Source organism: Pristis pectinata, chromosome 8 (genome assembly GCF_009764475.1).
Source record: "Pristis pectinata isolate sPriPec2 chromosome 8, sPriPec2.1.pri, whole genome shotgun sequence".
Taxonomy (NCBI): Eukaryota; Metazoa; Chordata; class Chondrichthyes; order Rhinopristiformes; family Pristidae; genus Pristis; species Pristis pectinata.
The window spans coordinates 26,523,614-26,537,780 of NC_067412.1; the positions used below are offsets into that span (position 1 = coordinate 26,523,614).

The following is a 14,167-nucleotide window of genomic DNA, read 5'->3' on the forward strand; positions in this document are numbered from 1 at the left end:
CTCCCAACCTGATCAACTGTTTTCTCCTCCCCATCAACATTTGCTAACTCTCTAAATTGATCCTACATTGTTCCCCACCCTGCAAGACCACCATCTTCATCCCCGCCCTAACTAAAAGCCTTGACACCTCTCTATTAAAAGCACCAGTACATCAGCACTCCTCCTGAACTTGTGCCAACTGTGTCACTCACATCCATGCCCATCTTTTCAACAATATCACTTGAATCTCTCCAATCATGTTTCCACTCCTTCACAAAAATGGACTCAGGCAAAGTCACAAGTGACTGTGCACATGGTGCTCCACCCTTCCCAATTTATCCTCAATCTTTAACACCAATGCCTCTACCCTATCTTCCACCTCAGTGGGATTGCCCTCAGTTGGTTCCACTTAAATCCACCCGATCATAGCCAGCTTAACTCATGTCTTCTCTTCCTGCCCCTTAGCACCAAAGATTCCTCCTTGGCCCAATCCTCCTCCTTATCCAGATATTGCTCCTTCCTGTCATCATCCAAAAGCACTGGGTCGTGTTCCATACTTATACTGATAACATACAGCTCTACCTCTCTACCGTCCACATGGACCCTAGCACATCCAGTCCTGAGTGAGCTATAATCAATTTGCTTCTGTCAGAAATTGGAGAGAAGTCATGGTTTTCAGTCTCTGTTATATAATCTGTACCGACATTAACTGAGCCACCACCTCATATCAAGTCAAATAGCAACAGTGACCTCATGACCCTGAACATTTGATTCCTTATTCTCTGCACTACAACAGCTTTCATCTCCCTAAATAACACTGCCTGCTTCTGCCGTAGATTCAGTCAATGCCAGACTAAATGATTCTGATACTCTCATCATTGATCTTCCATCCTTCAAAGAGTCACAGAACTGTAGAAGATGTACAATGCAGGCCATATAGCTCACTATACCCACGCTGGCCTGACTCCCCTTTCAAGTGTGTATCCATGTACTTTTTAAATGCTATGAGGGTTCTGCTCATCACTCTTTCAGGCAGTGAGTTCTGGACCCCTATCATCTCTGCGGGGGGAAATTTCTGTTTCCTCATCTCTCCTATAACCCTACTATCAATTACTTTAAACCAATGGCCTTGATTTTTGACCCTTCAGCTAAGAGGAACAGTTCTTTTGTCCATCTAGACTTCTCATAATCGTATACACCTCAATTAAGTCTCTGTTCAACTTGCTCTAACCAAAGAAAACAATCCCAGCCAAGATAGGTCTTAATTCCTCTATTGCTCATTCTGTGGAGATGCATGACCCCATTTCTAACCATACATATGTCTGTTAATTAATACTAAAAGTTGAATATATCTTTTTCACAATAATCTATATGGGCTCACTGGAATGGTCACCACTCCCGAACCTGAAGTGGTACTTTAGGAAGCAAAATTCTGAACATTTAATGGCCATGCCTTCCATATTTTTGTACATGCAATTCCCCTAGCCACTGACTCCTTGACTTCTACACCTAAGTGTTTGGCTTGGTATCCTTCCGTAATCTTACTTTGCAATTCCTCTGGTAAACCTACCCTCTCTCCTCAATTTATGCACCCTTGGCTGGTCGACAATTTGTAACACCTATGATGAAATGGCATCATGTCTTTATTCAGGTCTGTGTCTGAATCAGTCTTAATGTGTGTTCATCCACCTGCCTCAAAACCAGCCTTCTGTGTGTAGCTCTGGCTATTTTCACTGCTGTGGGAGGAAAATTGTAGAAGACAACTTTGATTTCTCCGTTCTTCATAAGACAGTCTTGACTTGGCATTTTATTTGGATGCTCTGCATGCAATGTCATAGTTTTACTGAGACAGGAGGTTAGCCCACCTCTGTATTTCAGAACTGCTACAATGGGATTAGCAGGATTTGACCCCAGAACTATCAAAAAAAATTGTCTGAATGGTTTTCCTGCAAGAATTTGTGAAATCTTGTAACTCCACATATAACTGCAATGCCTCCTTTTCTGTCTTAGGACAGGCTTTTTCACTTTTGGTCAATGTACATGACACATACTGTAAGCAATAGGTTTCTCATGACCATTGTCCATGACATGGCTAAACCCTGCCCCAACTCCAGAGTTCAAAGTATCTCAAGTAAATTTTAGCACAAGTTTGATGTCATAATACATCAAAAAGGACTCAATGCTGAAGCTTTACTTTTCCCCGTTCCAATGATTTGCCTTTCCTTAATAGTTGATGAAATGGAGACATGTTGTAGCAAGGTCAACGGGAAATCAAATTTAGATTTTACCTGAAAATGACAGATTTAGTAAATTTTTTGGATTTTCTGCTCTTAATGATATCCTCAGCTTTCCCTTAAAGGGCTGCAGTCCATTTTTATCTACTCACAGACCTAAATAAATCACTTCCTCCTGCATGAAGGCACCTTTGCTTTTTCTAAAGCTTAACATTGTGTTGATTGTCTTCTCAACACCCTCAACTATCTGAAGGATTTCCTCATTCGTGGTGGTTACAATTAGAATATCATCTACATTGTACAAACAATGCTAGACTTCCTGAACCATCTGATTCACAGTTGCCTTGAATATATTTTGATGATAATTCTACCCCATACAACACATGGTAAATGAACACAGCACCTTGTGTGTTAATTGGGATGGATGTGTCAGCTTTCTTTATCTACATTAAGACCTTTGTACCTGTTAATTCAGCTTGCAATTTTTGAGACATGGATAACGGCTACTGTCCATTGTTCTGTTAAGGCTCCCTTTATAATCTCTATAAAGCTGGACAATCTTATCTGCCCTAGACATCAACAGAAAAGAAGTCAACCAAACACTCTGTGACACTTTCAGCAATATGTCAGGTACTTCTAATTTGTTTATAGAGTCATAGAGTCATACAGCATGGAAACAGGCCCCTCAGCCCGACTGGTCCATGGTAACCACAATTCCCATCCAAGTTAGTCCCATTTGCCCGCGTTTGGCCCATATCCCTCTAAACCCTTCCTATCCATATACCTATCCAGGTATCTTTTGAACATTGTTAACGTACCTGCTTCAACCACTTCCTCTGGCAGCTCATTCCATATACTGACCACTCTCCGGGTGAAAAAGTTGCCCCTCAGGTTCCTATTACATCTCTCCCCTCTCACCTTAAACCTATGCCCTCTAGTTCTTGATTCCCCAACCCTGGGAAAAAGACTGTGTACGTTCACCCTATCTTTGCCTCTCATGATTTTATACACCTCCATAAGATCACTCCTCATTCTTCTATACTCCAATAAAAAAAAGTCCCAACCTTCTCAACGTCTCTCCATTAACTCAGTTCCTTGAGTCCCGGCAATATCCTCATATGTTTCCCCTGCACTCTTTCCAGCTTAATGGCATCTTTCTAGAGTAGGGTGACCAAAACTGAACACAATATTCCCAATGTGGCCTCACCGATGTCTTGTACAGCTGCAACATAACATCCCAGGTTCTATACTCAGTGGCCTGACTAATGAAGGCCAACATGACAAGAACCATCTTCACCACCCTGTCTATTGGTGACGCCACTTTCAGGGAACCATGTACATGTACCCCTAGGTCCCTCTGTTCTACAAACTCCCCAGGGCCCTACTGTTCACTGTGAAAGTCTTACCCTTGTCTTCCCAAAATGCAACACCTCAGACTTATCTGAATTGAACTCCATTTGCCATTCCTCCATTTGGCCGCTTACGCAGCTGATCAAGATTCCTCTGTAAATCCTGATAAACATCTTCACTGTCAATGACACCACTTATTTTAGTGACATCTCCAACTTACTAACAATGCCTTGTACATTCTCATCCAAATCATTGATATAAATGACAAATAGCAATGGGCCTAGCACTGAACCCTGGGGAACACCACTAGTCACAGGTCTCCAGTCCAAAAAACAACCTTCTACCATCACCCTCTGCTTCCTACCATCAAGCTAATCTTTTCTTTTACCTGAGCTTTCAGTGTATATGTTACCAGCCTGAACTTACAATAGATGAATTTGGCATTTGGTTTAATTTGTATGTGAACTTGATGCCTTTTAATGCCTGTGAATAAATCCTTAAACATTTCCTCATGTTGGTCCAATAGCTTCTTAAAAAAAGGTCATTGAAAGATGACATCAGTTTATCTAAGCAGAAACTGAAGGAACTAATTGTGCAAGGAGACATAGACTAGAATGGTCAATTGAGTGCAGAAACATCATGAATACAGTTTGAATTTCACCCTGGGACAGAATAAAGAGCAAATCACTCACTTATAAAATTACTTTCAAAGCAGTTGAACACAATGAAAAAGTACTGGTCAGGCAATTATATGATTCAGCACAAGACAGCAGATATAGAAGCCAGTGCTGAAAAGTATTAAAGGTCAGTTGACCATCCATACAGGGTGAGTAGCTTTACTTGCTGTATAATTACCACAACCACTTGTAACTCACTGCTTAAGTCCTCAAGCTGTTTTTCCATATGCATATCAATAAACCACTTGCATATTGAGACCAGACCTCTAAGTACCAACTCTGTTATTTAACCTAGTTCAACAGTCATGATGTATAAACAATCAATACATTTTTCCAATCCATCCTCAACTCTTTCAGCAAATATCTCCCCTAAATAGTTGTATTGTTCGTACAACTACAGCCACTGTAATTGGTCTTTTGCCTTTAGTGGGAACTGACATATCCCATCTGTCCTAACACAACAACACAGAAAACAGGAACAAGAGTAGGCTACCTGGCCCCTCAAGTTTGCCTTGTCATTGAATATGATTATGGCTCAGCTGTCCCAGGCCTCAATTCCTTTTTAACGTTTCACATAGTCCTCAATTCCCTGACCTTTCCAAATTTTATCAACCTCCTCTTTGCATACCTCCAGTGATTTAGCCTCCACAACTCCCTGTAGAGAATTCAAGAGCTTCACCACCAGTTGAGAAGAAATCCTGACACACCTCAGTTTTTAAATGACGACCGCCTTATCTTGTATCTATATCTGCTTGTTTGAGACTCTCCCGATAGTGGAAACATCTAAACATCTACCCTGTCCTGCCCGAGATATTAGGTATTTCAATAAGATCACATCTTATTCTAAACTTGAAAGAATACAGATCTAACTTTTTTTGCCGTTTCTGATCGGACAACCTTCTCATCCCAGGAGTTAGCCTCATGAATCTCTTCTGGACTGCCTCCAATGCTGGTATATTTTTTCTTAAATAAGGGGACAAAACTGTACCCAATACTTCAGGTGCAGTCTCAACAACAGCCTATACAATTGTAATAATATTTGTGTATTTTTAATTCCAAATCCCTAGAAATCAATATGCCATTTCCCTTCTTAATTACATGCTGCACCTACATCCTAACCTTTGTGTTTCCTGCATATTCCACTCATTTGCAGTTTTTCTCCATTTACCTGCCAAAATGCATGACCTCTCACTTTCCCACATTAAACTCCATTTGCTGAGGTTTTGCCCACTCTCTCAACTTTCTCCAGATTTCACTATTCTCAACTTCAAAGTGCTTTTTTGCAAACTCATTCATCTCCTGGTAATATGCATCCATGCCCATGAGTGAGCAGCTGGTAGTTGTATCAGTATTCATATTGATGTATTGGTAATTAACTTTTAATTTTGAAATTGCTGTTTAATTTACTCTTGCTATTAGACACGTAGATGTTGCTAAAAATTGTTCTTTGCATTGTTTATCTGCTTCAATGTTATTTAAACCTCTATTCTGTGGCTTTCTGCTGAATGCAGTTCCCTTTATTGGGAAACTGTTTAACTGCCATTAATCTGGCTTACCAGTCATTGTTCAGCCCTGCATACAGAGGCCATTTCCCTTTGCTTTGTACAATTGAAGCATCTAGCTGCTCTGAACGGGCATGTCTGCACTGAATGATTCCCATTGCAACAGTAGCAGCCTTTCACAACACTTTCATTCACGTGACTTGGACTTTAGGAACTCCTATCATTGCTCCTGCCATTGATCCATGTAGTGCAATAACTTTAATGTTCTCTGCCAGACAAAATTCCTATTCCATTTTCAGAAGTCAATTCCATAGGTGCAGCTATCCTGCATTTCCATTCAAAAGTTACATCATGCATGTTTAGTAATTTATCTGCATCAGTTAATCCACGTACAAGCCTAACTCACAGCATGCAATCCAGAAACATATTAAAGGCTAATTACAACACATTAATATGAATGCTAATACAAGTAAGAATTGCTCAATCATGAGCAGGGATACCTACAACCAGGAGGTGAATGAGGTAGCAGAAACCCCTTTAAAGTTTAGAATATATTCTAGTGAAATCTGGAGAAAGTTGAGAGAGTGGGCAAAAACTCAGCAAATGGAGTTTAATGTATGAGGTTATGCACTTTGGTAGGAGGAATCAATAGCCATGATAAAGCTAGATTGTCATAATCACCTAATTTTATGAGTTCCAAACTTATAATTTTCCATTATGACTGATGGCACTGGGTTGAAATGGTTTAGCAAATTATCTACTACTTCATTGAAAGGGACATCAATCATTCTATATGTTTGCCAATATCACTTAAGTACCTGGACCTATCTCTACTGACAAGATCATCCTCTTGCATTCACATATAAGCTCATTCCAAGCATTTTTACCCCCACTCTCAACTCCGACAAGATTATTTGCTCTAAAGGTGTTCTCCATCTGTTCAACATACAAATTGAAGAGCTCCCATATCTTATTTTACATGCTGAGATTTCCAATATAACCATTCTGGGAGGAGACAGCTGTTTGGTACTGCCTTCTTCTTGAACAATTACTAGGATTGCAACTATTAACCTTTCTATTTCTCCCTTGTGGTCAATTCCGTACCTCAAACTTGCCGCAAGTAACTGTGAGCTTCCCGGATTCACCCTACCAACACAGTAATGCAGTTTTGCTACTTTTGATGGCTGTGGTTCCTTCCCATCCCAGTCTCACTGCATGTCAACAGTATGTGCATGCAGTAAGTTCTTAACCTGTAACAAAGCCAATTGCATAGGGCACAGACTGATAAAGGTGAGTCTTGAGAAGATCAAAATGGTTGTGTGGTTTATTCCAGGGTTTCTGCAGACAGTCTTTGAACACACATTACTATAGCCCAGTTAGTCACATGATACAATCCTTAAGGGAGTGACAGCCTTTAAAGCAACAAGTAGTGCTCACCATCAGTATTACATATACTAAACATATTTTGTTGCTGTTCAGATAAAGCTGTCCCTTCAGCACCATTCCTGTTCCAAGCATGTGTGAGAATTTGATTGTTCCTCAGGGTGATGGCCTTCAGTCTTTTGGAAAGGCGATCAGTAAGACTCCTGAAGGAACAGTCACTTTCCTTGTCACTGATGTCAATGGAAAAGAGGATCAGGAATTTTGTACAATGGGAATCTAACTCCACCATCTCTAGACCAGTTTATTATTGCCATAATCATTTGAACATTAATTCCTGTGGATCCTCCCATTAATTAAAATATTTTCAATTTTTGTTGCACCTTGTGATTTCCAAGACAGTAGTTGGATGGTCGGGCTTAGAGAATAATGATTGTTCATGTGTCTTTCAAGAGTAAAATTATTTTAAAAATTGACCATCTAAAGAAAGATCAGCATCAGTTGACAACAAGTACCTGTTGCACTATGCAGTTTATGTGTGCATCTGTTCTGTTTCTGGCAATTACTATATATAATAACTATAAAAACAACTGACTGTTGTTAGTATAGAATGTGACAACTTATGAATGATATTTAAATGATAGAAAAATTATATCTGCATAATTGTATAAATGTATTGCTGGTTTTAGGTTCCAAAGTGACTAGATAATGAAAATCATGACAAGCTGTTCCACTTTCTCCAGAACAGTTGGCATTGCAGCATTTGGTCCTGATTTGTGTTAGAAACTCAAAATGATAAAAAGCTACTGGATGAGCATGAGCTTGTTTGGGGAAGCCTGCAGAAGTGCTGAGCACAGGTCAAACATCTCCCCAGACCTAGCTGAAGGGAAAGTGAGTGACCACCCCCTCCATTCAATTAAACGGTGAACTTTGGATGTGTTAGAAGACTAGAGATAGTGACCAAAGCCCACACCAGACCATCATTTGTGAATGAATTACATTATTTCTCCATTACAACTGTAACCACATCTCTGCAACATCTTGAATGACACTTACAAAATGCTGTGTAAATGGATTTTCCTTACTTTTAATTGGCTAAACAAAAGGGAGATAAGGAGACATGGAAGGGATTATTGTTGTAATATTGGATTAGGAATGTTGCTCTTGCCAGAAATAAACACAGCATGGGGTGTTTGCTTCCAAATAATCATCCTATGTAATTCCACATAAGAAAGTAATGACACATACAATCACATGCTCCCAGAAACCTTTCAGTGTCAGTCAATGTAGCATTCACACCTCCCTGACAGAGAGTTGCAGCCAAGTCCCTTTTCAGTTTCTTGACAATATAACCTACGGTGACACTGCAACACAGTACAGAAGGAATGTAGTACTGATGGAGTTACAACCTTTTAGATGTGACATTAAACAGCTGCTCTCTCAGGTAGATCTCTGTCCTCAAATCACTATTTCCAAGAGCAAAGGCATTCTCCCTCCAATCCTGATCGATAATTACCACTCAAACTGAATGTCTGACCATTGTCACATTTGTTTTTGTGTGAGTGCAATGATTCCAGCATTACACTTCAAAATTACTTCTTCAGGTGTAAGGCACTTAGGAGATTTCTTACTGTGCTATGCAGCTCAATGTTCCAGGGGACTGATGCTTCCAGCATAACGGAAGTGGAGATAAGAGAGAGGGGAATTGCACTATTGATTAGAGAGAATATCACAGCAGTACTTAAGAGAGAATATCCTGGGGCGAATGTCCCGCAAGGCCACATGGGCAGAATTAATCAAAAAAAGGATCACTTTGATGGGATATTATAGACTCCCCAAAAGGCAGTGGGAATTAGAGGAAAATATATGAAATGAAAACACAAATAGGTGTAGGAATAATAGGGTTGTAATAGTAAGTGATTTTAACTTCCCTAATATTGACTGGGACTGCCATAGTGCAAACAAATTAGATGGGGCAGAATTTGTTAAATGCATCCAGTGAAGTTTTCTGAAGCAATATGTAAATAGCCCAACTACATAAGGAGCTACACTCGACCTCCTCTTAGGAAATGAAGCTCGGCAAGTGGTGACGTATCAGCGAGGGATTACTTTGGGACCAGTGACCATAATTCTATGAGCTTCAAGTTAGTCACGGAAAAAAATAGGACTGGTCCTCAAGTTAAAGTCCTGAATTGGGAGAAGGCATCACACAGGAACTCCCAAAAGTTGATTGGGAGAGGCTGTTTACAGGCAAAGGGATATATGGCAAGTGGGAAGCTTTTAAACTTGAGATAAGAAGAGTTCAGAGCCAGCATGTTCCAATTAGAGTGAAGGGCAAGGCTTGCAAGATTAGGGAACCTTGGTTGACGAGGGACATTGAGGATCTGGTCAGGAAAAAGGAGGCATATATCAGGTATAGAGAGCTGGGATGAGTATAAGTGATGTAAGAATACACTTAAGAAGGAAATTAGGAGGGCAAAAGGGGGACATGATATATCCTGGTAGATAAGATAAAGCAGCATCCTAAAAAATTGTTAAGCATATTAAGAGGAAATGGGCAAGGTCCTAAGTGAATACCAACTGGCCAGTGAGCCTTACATCAGTGGTGGGAAAATTATTGGAAGGGATTCTGAGAGACAGGATTTACTTGCATTTGGAAGGGCAAGGACTAATTCGGGATAGTCAGCATGGTTTTATGCATGGGAAATCATTAATTTGATTGAATTTTTTGAAGAAGTGACCAAGAGAATTGATGAGGGCAGGGTGGTAGATGTTTTCTACATGGACTTTAGCAAGGCCTTTGACAAGGTCCGACATGGTAGGATGGTCCAGGTTAGATCACATAGGATCCAGAGTGAGCTCGCCAATTGGATATAAAATTGGCTTGGTGGTAGAAGGCAGAGGGTGTCAAAAGTTACAACAGGATATTGATCAACTGGGAAAGTGTGCAAAGGAATGGCAAATGCGAAATGATGCATTTTGGGATGTTAAAACAGAGCAGGACTTTCACAGTGATGGCTGGGCCCTGGGGAGTGTTGTTGAACAGAGTGACTTCGAGGTCCTTGAAAGTGACAACACAAGTATACAGAGTCATGAAGAAGGCATAAGGCATGCTTGCTTTCATCAGCCAAGGGAAGGAGTTCCAGAGTTGGGATATTATATTTCAGTTGTACAAAATGTTGCTTAGGCCATACTTGGAGCAATGTCTGCAGGTCTGGTCACCACAGTACAGGAAAGATGTGATTCAGCTAGAGAGGGCGCAGGAAAAGATTTACAAGGATGTTGCCTGGATTGGATGGCTTGAGTTATAAGGAGTGATTGGATGGGCTGGGTTTGTTATCCCTGGAGTGAAACATCTGAGGGGTGATGTGATAGAGATATAAAAATAATGAGAGGCAAAGATAGGGTAGATATTTATTTCCCATAGCAGGGATGTCTAGAACTAGAAGCATAGGTTTAAGGTGAAAGGGAGGAGATTTAAAGGGGATCGGAGGGGTAAACTTTTCACACAAAGGGTAGCTGGTGTCTGGAATAAGCTGTCAGAAGAGTTGGTAGAGGCAGGAACAGTAATAACACGTAAGAGACATCTGGACAGATACCTGAATGAGCAAGGAATAGAGGGATATGGAGTTAATGCAAGCAGGTGGGATTATATGGTAGTGTAACGATTAGCATAACGCTATTACAGCACCAGCGACCCAGGTTCAATTCCGGCTGCTGTCTGTACGTTCTCCCCACGTCTGCGTGGGTTTCCTCCGGGTGCTCCGTTTTCCTCCCACGTTCCAAAGATATGTGGGTTAGGAGGTTGTGGGCAATGCTATGTTGGCGCCAGAAACATGGTGACACTTGCGGGCTGCCCCCAGAATACTCTATGCAAAAGATGATTTTCACTGTGTGTTTCGATGTACATGTGACTAATAAAGCTACCTTATCGTAGTATAGATAAGCATGATGGTCAGCATAGACGAGGTGGACCGAATAGACTGCTACTTATGCTATACAGACTCTTTAGTTCTATATAATTGCAATTTTTTTTGTTAGTCTATGAAAAATATGCTACATTAAAAAGGGATGGTACAAAACAGCCTTAAATTTGCCAAAGTGTAAATTATGAAAATGAACAGAGAGTCACAATTGAAATAGGAACTGCACACAAGCAGACGTTCGGTAAGTGCATTCATTGCTTAAATTTACAAATTAACACCACGACAATCTTACCTTGCAAATTTGGTCTTGCGAAAATTCATCATTTTGGAGATGGGAAGGTTTTTCCGCGCGGGCAGCATCGGTGGTCTCTGCCAGCTATCCCTTGTCCAACATACCTGCTCAGAGAGGGATGAAGGAAGACCCGGACTGTCTGCTCCACCGCACCCGCGTAAGGGAGCTCAATGTCGGCTCCTGACTTCAGAGCCCGCCGCTTCTTCCCACCTCCAGTTCAACGCTCTCTGGCATCTCGTCGGCAACTTCAACCCTCGCTGATCACCTCACCCCTGCAAATTAGAATAGTTTGAGAAATCCTGTCGGAGTGATAAAAATAGCCATCTCCCTATCTTTGATTCGGAAAACCAATACGTTGACAACTGCCCAGATGGTCAGCACCAGAAACATCGCCTTTGTGTCAAAGCTGGGGATGAAGATTTTAAAACAAAAGTAACGAAATGACTTTCAGTAACAAAATTGCAAGGCAACCCAGAAAATGCTGCATTCATTTAAATGCAAATCTATTTTCGCGCAAATCTCCAGAATTTATACACTTACCAATTACATCTGAAGTAAACGGTAACAAAATGCAACAGTTTTCCGGGAAATGTTGCAGGGAAATCTGTGGTTGTGGACACAATGGGTTTCAGTCGCGCTTTGTTTTTGGTTACATCTTCCAAGAGAAGCTTTTTGCTGTTTGTTCCAACGGAAAAATTGTTCACAGCAGAAATCAGCACATGTCTCCACAATTCAATGTTGATCCGGAAGTCTTGTATATTTCTCAACCCTGCGGGGACATCATTTCTTCCTGTGCATTTACTATAAATGGGTCTCTTTAAATAACTGCTATTCGAACAAAACACAGTGGCGGGGGTACAGAATAGATCAGATATAATCCGCTATTTAAAGCGAGAGCGCCTAGCCGACGGACAGATTCATTGCACCAGACTTTTCTTGAAATTCTTTTAGTGTTCTTCCTCTTAAATAAATAAAAGAGGCAAATGACATAAAATGAAGTAAGGTCTGTGAACCAAAATTATACCCAGTTCTTTAGCTAGTCCATTTAAATGTAGCATTATTGAGGAGAATGTCCCTTTAAGTTAAAATGCTTGGATTAGTCCTACATTTTCAGTTGCAAATTGTTCGGTTAGCTTTATATCAAACCAAGAATCAAAAACACATCCTTAATTGACAGATATTTCCAAGAAAAATCTGTTGCCTATGTGCATGGTAACATATGCCTGATATACGTGCAACCAAATTAAATACATTTGTTTAATGCTGTGCGCAAGATTTGAGCTGAACTGAAACACATTGAAATTTTGAATTTATAGTGGATTTTCAAGGTCTTAGCATGTCCCTAAGCACTTTACAACGATGAAGCACTTCTTAATTCAGCCAGTGTTGTAACATAAGAAACACTGCTGTCAAATTGGGTGCAGTAAGTTCCCCAAAACAGCACTTTGATCATACAAAAGTAAAATGTTGCAGATGCTGGAAATCTGAAATAAAAACAGGTCTGCTGGAAGTACTCAGCTGGTCATTTACGTGGAAGAAGCAGCAGAAGTCATTGTTTCAGATCAATGACTTCTTATTGGAACTGGGAAACATTAGAGATAAAGTAGGATTTGAGAAGCAGAGATAAAAACAGAACATGCAGCTCAAACAGCAAAAGAGAAGAATGCTTAATGCTTCAGGCCAAGGGTCTCAGCCCAGAGGTGTTAGCCTGCTGAGTGTTTCCAGCATTTTCTGTTTTTATTTCAGATTTCCAGAATCTGCAGTCTTTTTGATTTTCATTAACTTTTGAGAGGTAAAGAATGGGAGGAGAGACTAAATGACAAAAGGGATGCTAGTGCAAGGTGTTGGAGAATGGCAACCGGATTGATTAAAGGACAAGGGATCGGCCCAGAGGAGGAGCAAATGGAGGAAGCTGGAGTAATTACTGGAAATTTCTGAAAGAAAAATGCTAAGAATCTAAAACGAAAATGATGGAAATGATGATTATCTGAAATTGAGTTCAATAGCTGAGTGATGTTGAGTGACTGGCCAGAAGCTGAGATGTTCCTCATGCTTGTGATGAGCTTTCATGGAACAATGCAGGAGGCTGAGGACAGAGAGGTCACAGTGCAAGTGGGATGGAAAATTAAACAGACAAGCTCTTTTTTGCAGACTGAATGGATGTATTCTACAAAATGGACACCCAATCTGACCTAATGTAGACTGGTTCATGTAGAAAGTGTTTCAGGGCTCAGGTATGTAGGAAGGAAGGAGATAAAATGACACATCTTACAGATCTTGTGATCACAAAAGAAGATCACAACCAGGAAGGGGAGTTATATTGGTGAAGATGGAAGAATGAACCTTTCTGCTGAAATATAGAGTTCTGTTTCCTCTGCCCTCTTCACAAGCTTAAAGGCAACATTGGGATTGGGCTTTAGTGAAGACAGTGCAGCAAGTTTAGAGATAGATAGGCTGGAGTGAGTGACTGGGGTGGACATACTGAACACTGTGTTAACGAGTGAAAAGTGCTTTAGTGATAATAATTGCAGGATAAATATTGACTAGAACTCCCCTGGTCTCTTCAAAAGACTGCCATAGCATGTCTAACAAGAACTTGAAAGGCCAAACAGTGTCATTGGTTCAATGACTCAATAGCGCAATGCCCTCAACATAATGCACTGGAATGGCATCCCAGATTTTGTGCTGAGGTCAGTAAGTTTTATTAAGTTTCTAAATGAAAAAAAGTGGAAGAGTTACCCATTAAGCAATGACATCAATGAACAATTAAAGGCTTTGGATGCTCACACACAGAAGAATGCATTTGTATTATGTGCACTTTTGTCTC

General features: G+C 40.5%; 1 protein-coding gene across 3 annotated transcripts in view; it reads right to left on the reverse strand.

The window, feature by feature from the left end:
* Positions 1-11,642, reverse strand: part of mmd2a (monocyte to macrophage differentiation-associated 2a) — a 72,682-nt gene extending 61,040 nt beyond the window's left edge. For 2 of the 3 annotated variants that reach the window (XM_052022391.1, XM_052022388.1), the window contains exon 1: positions 11,341-11,642. In XM_052022391.1, coding sequence (XP_051878351.1) covers positions 11,341-11,408 — 68 coding nt within the window. In that variant the 5' untranslated portion in view covers positions 11,409-11,642. The remainder of the gene's footprint in view (positions 1-11,340) is intronic. The other variant, XM_052022389.1, reaches the window with a different exon arrangement.
* Between the last annotated feature and the right edge of the window lie 2,525 nt (positions 11,643-14,167).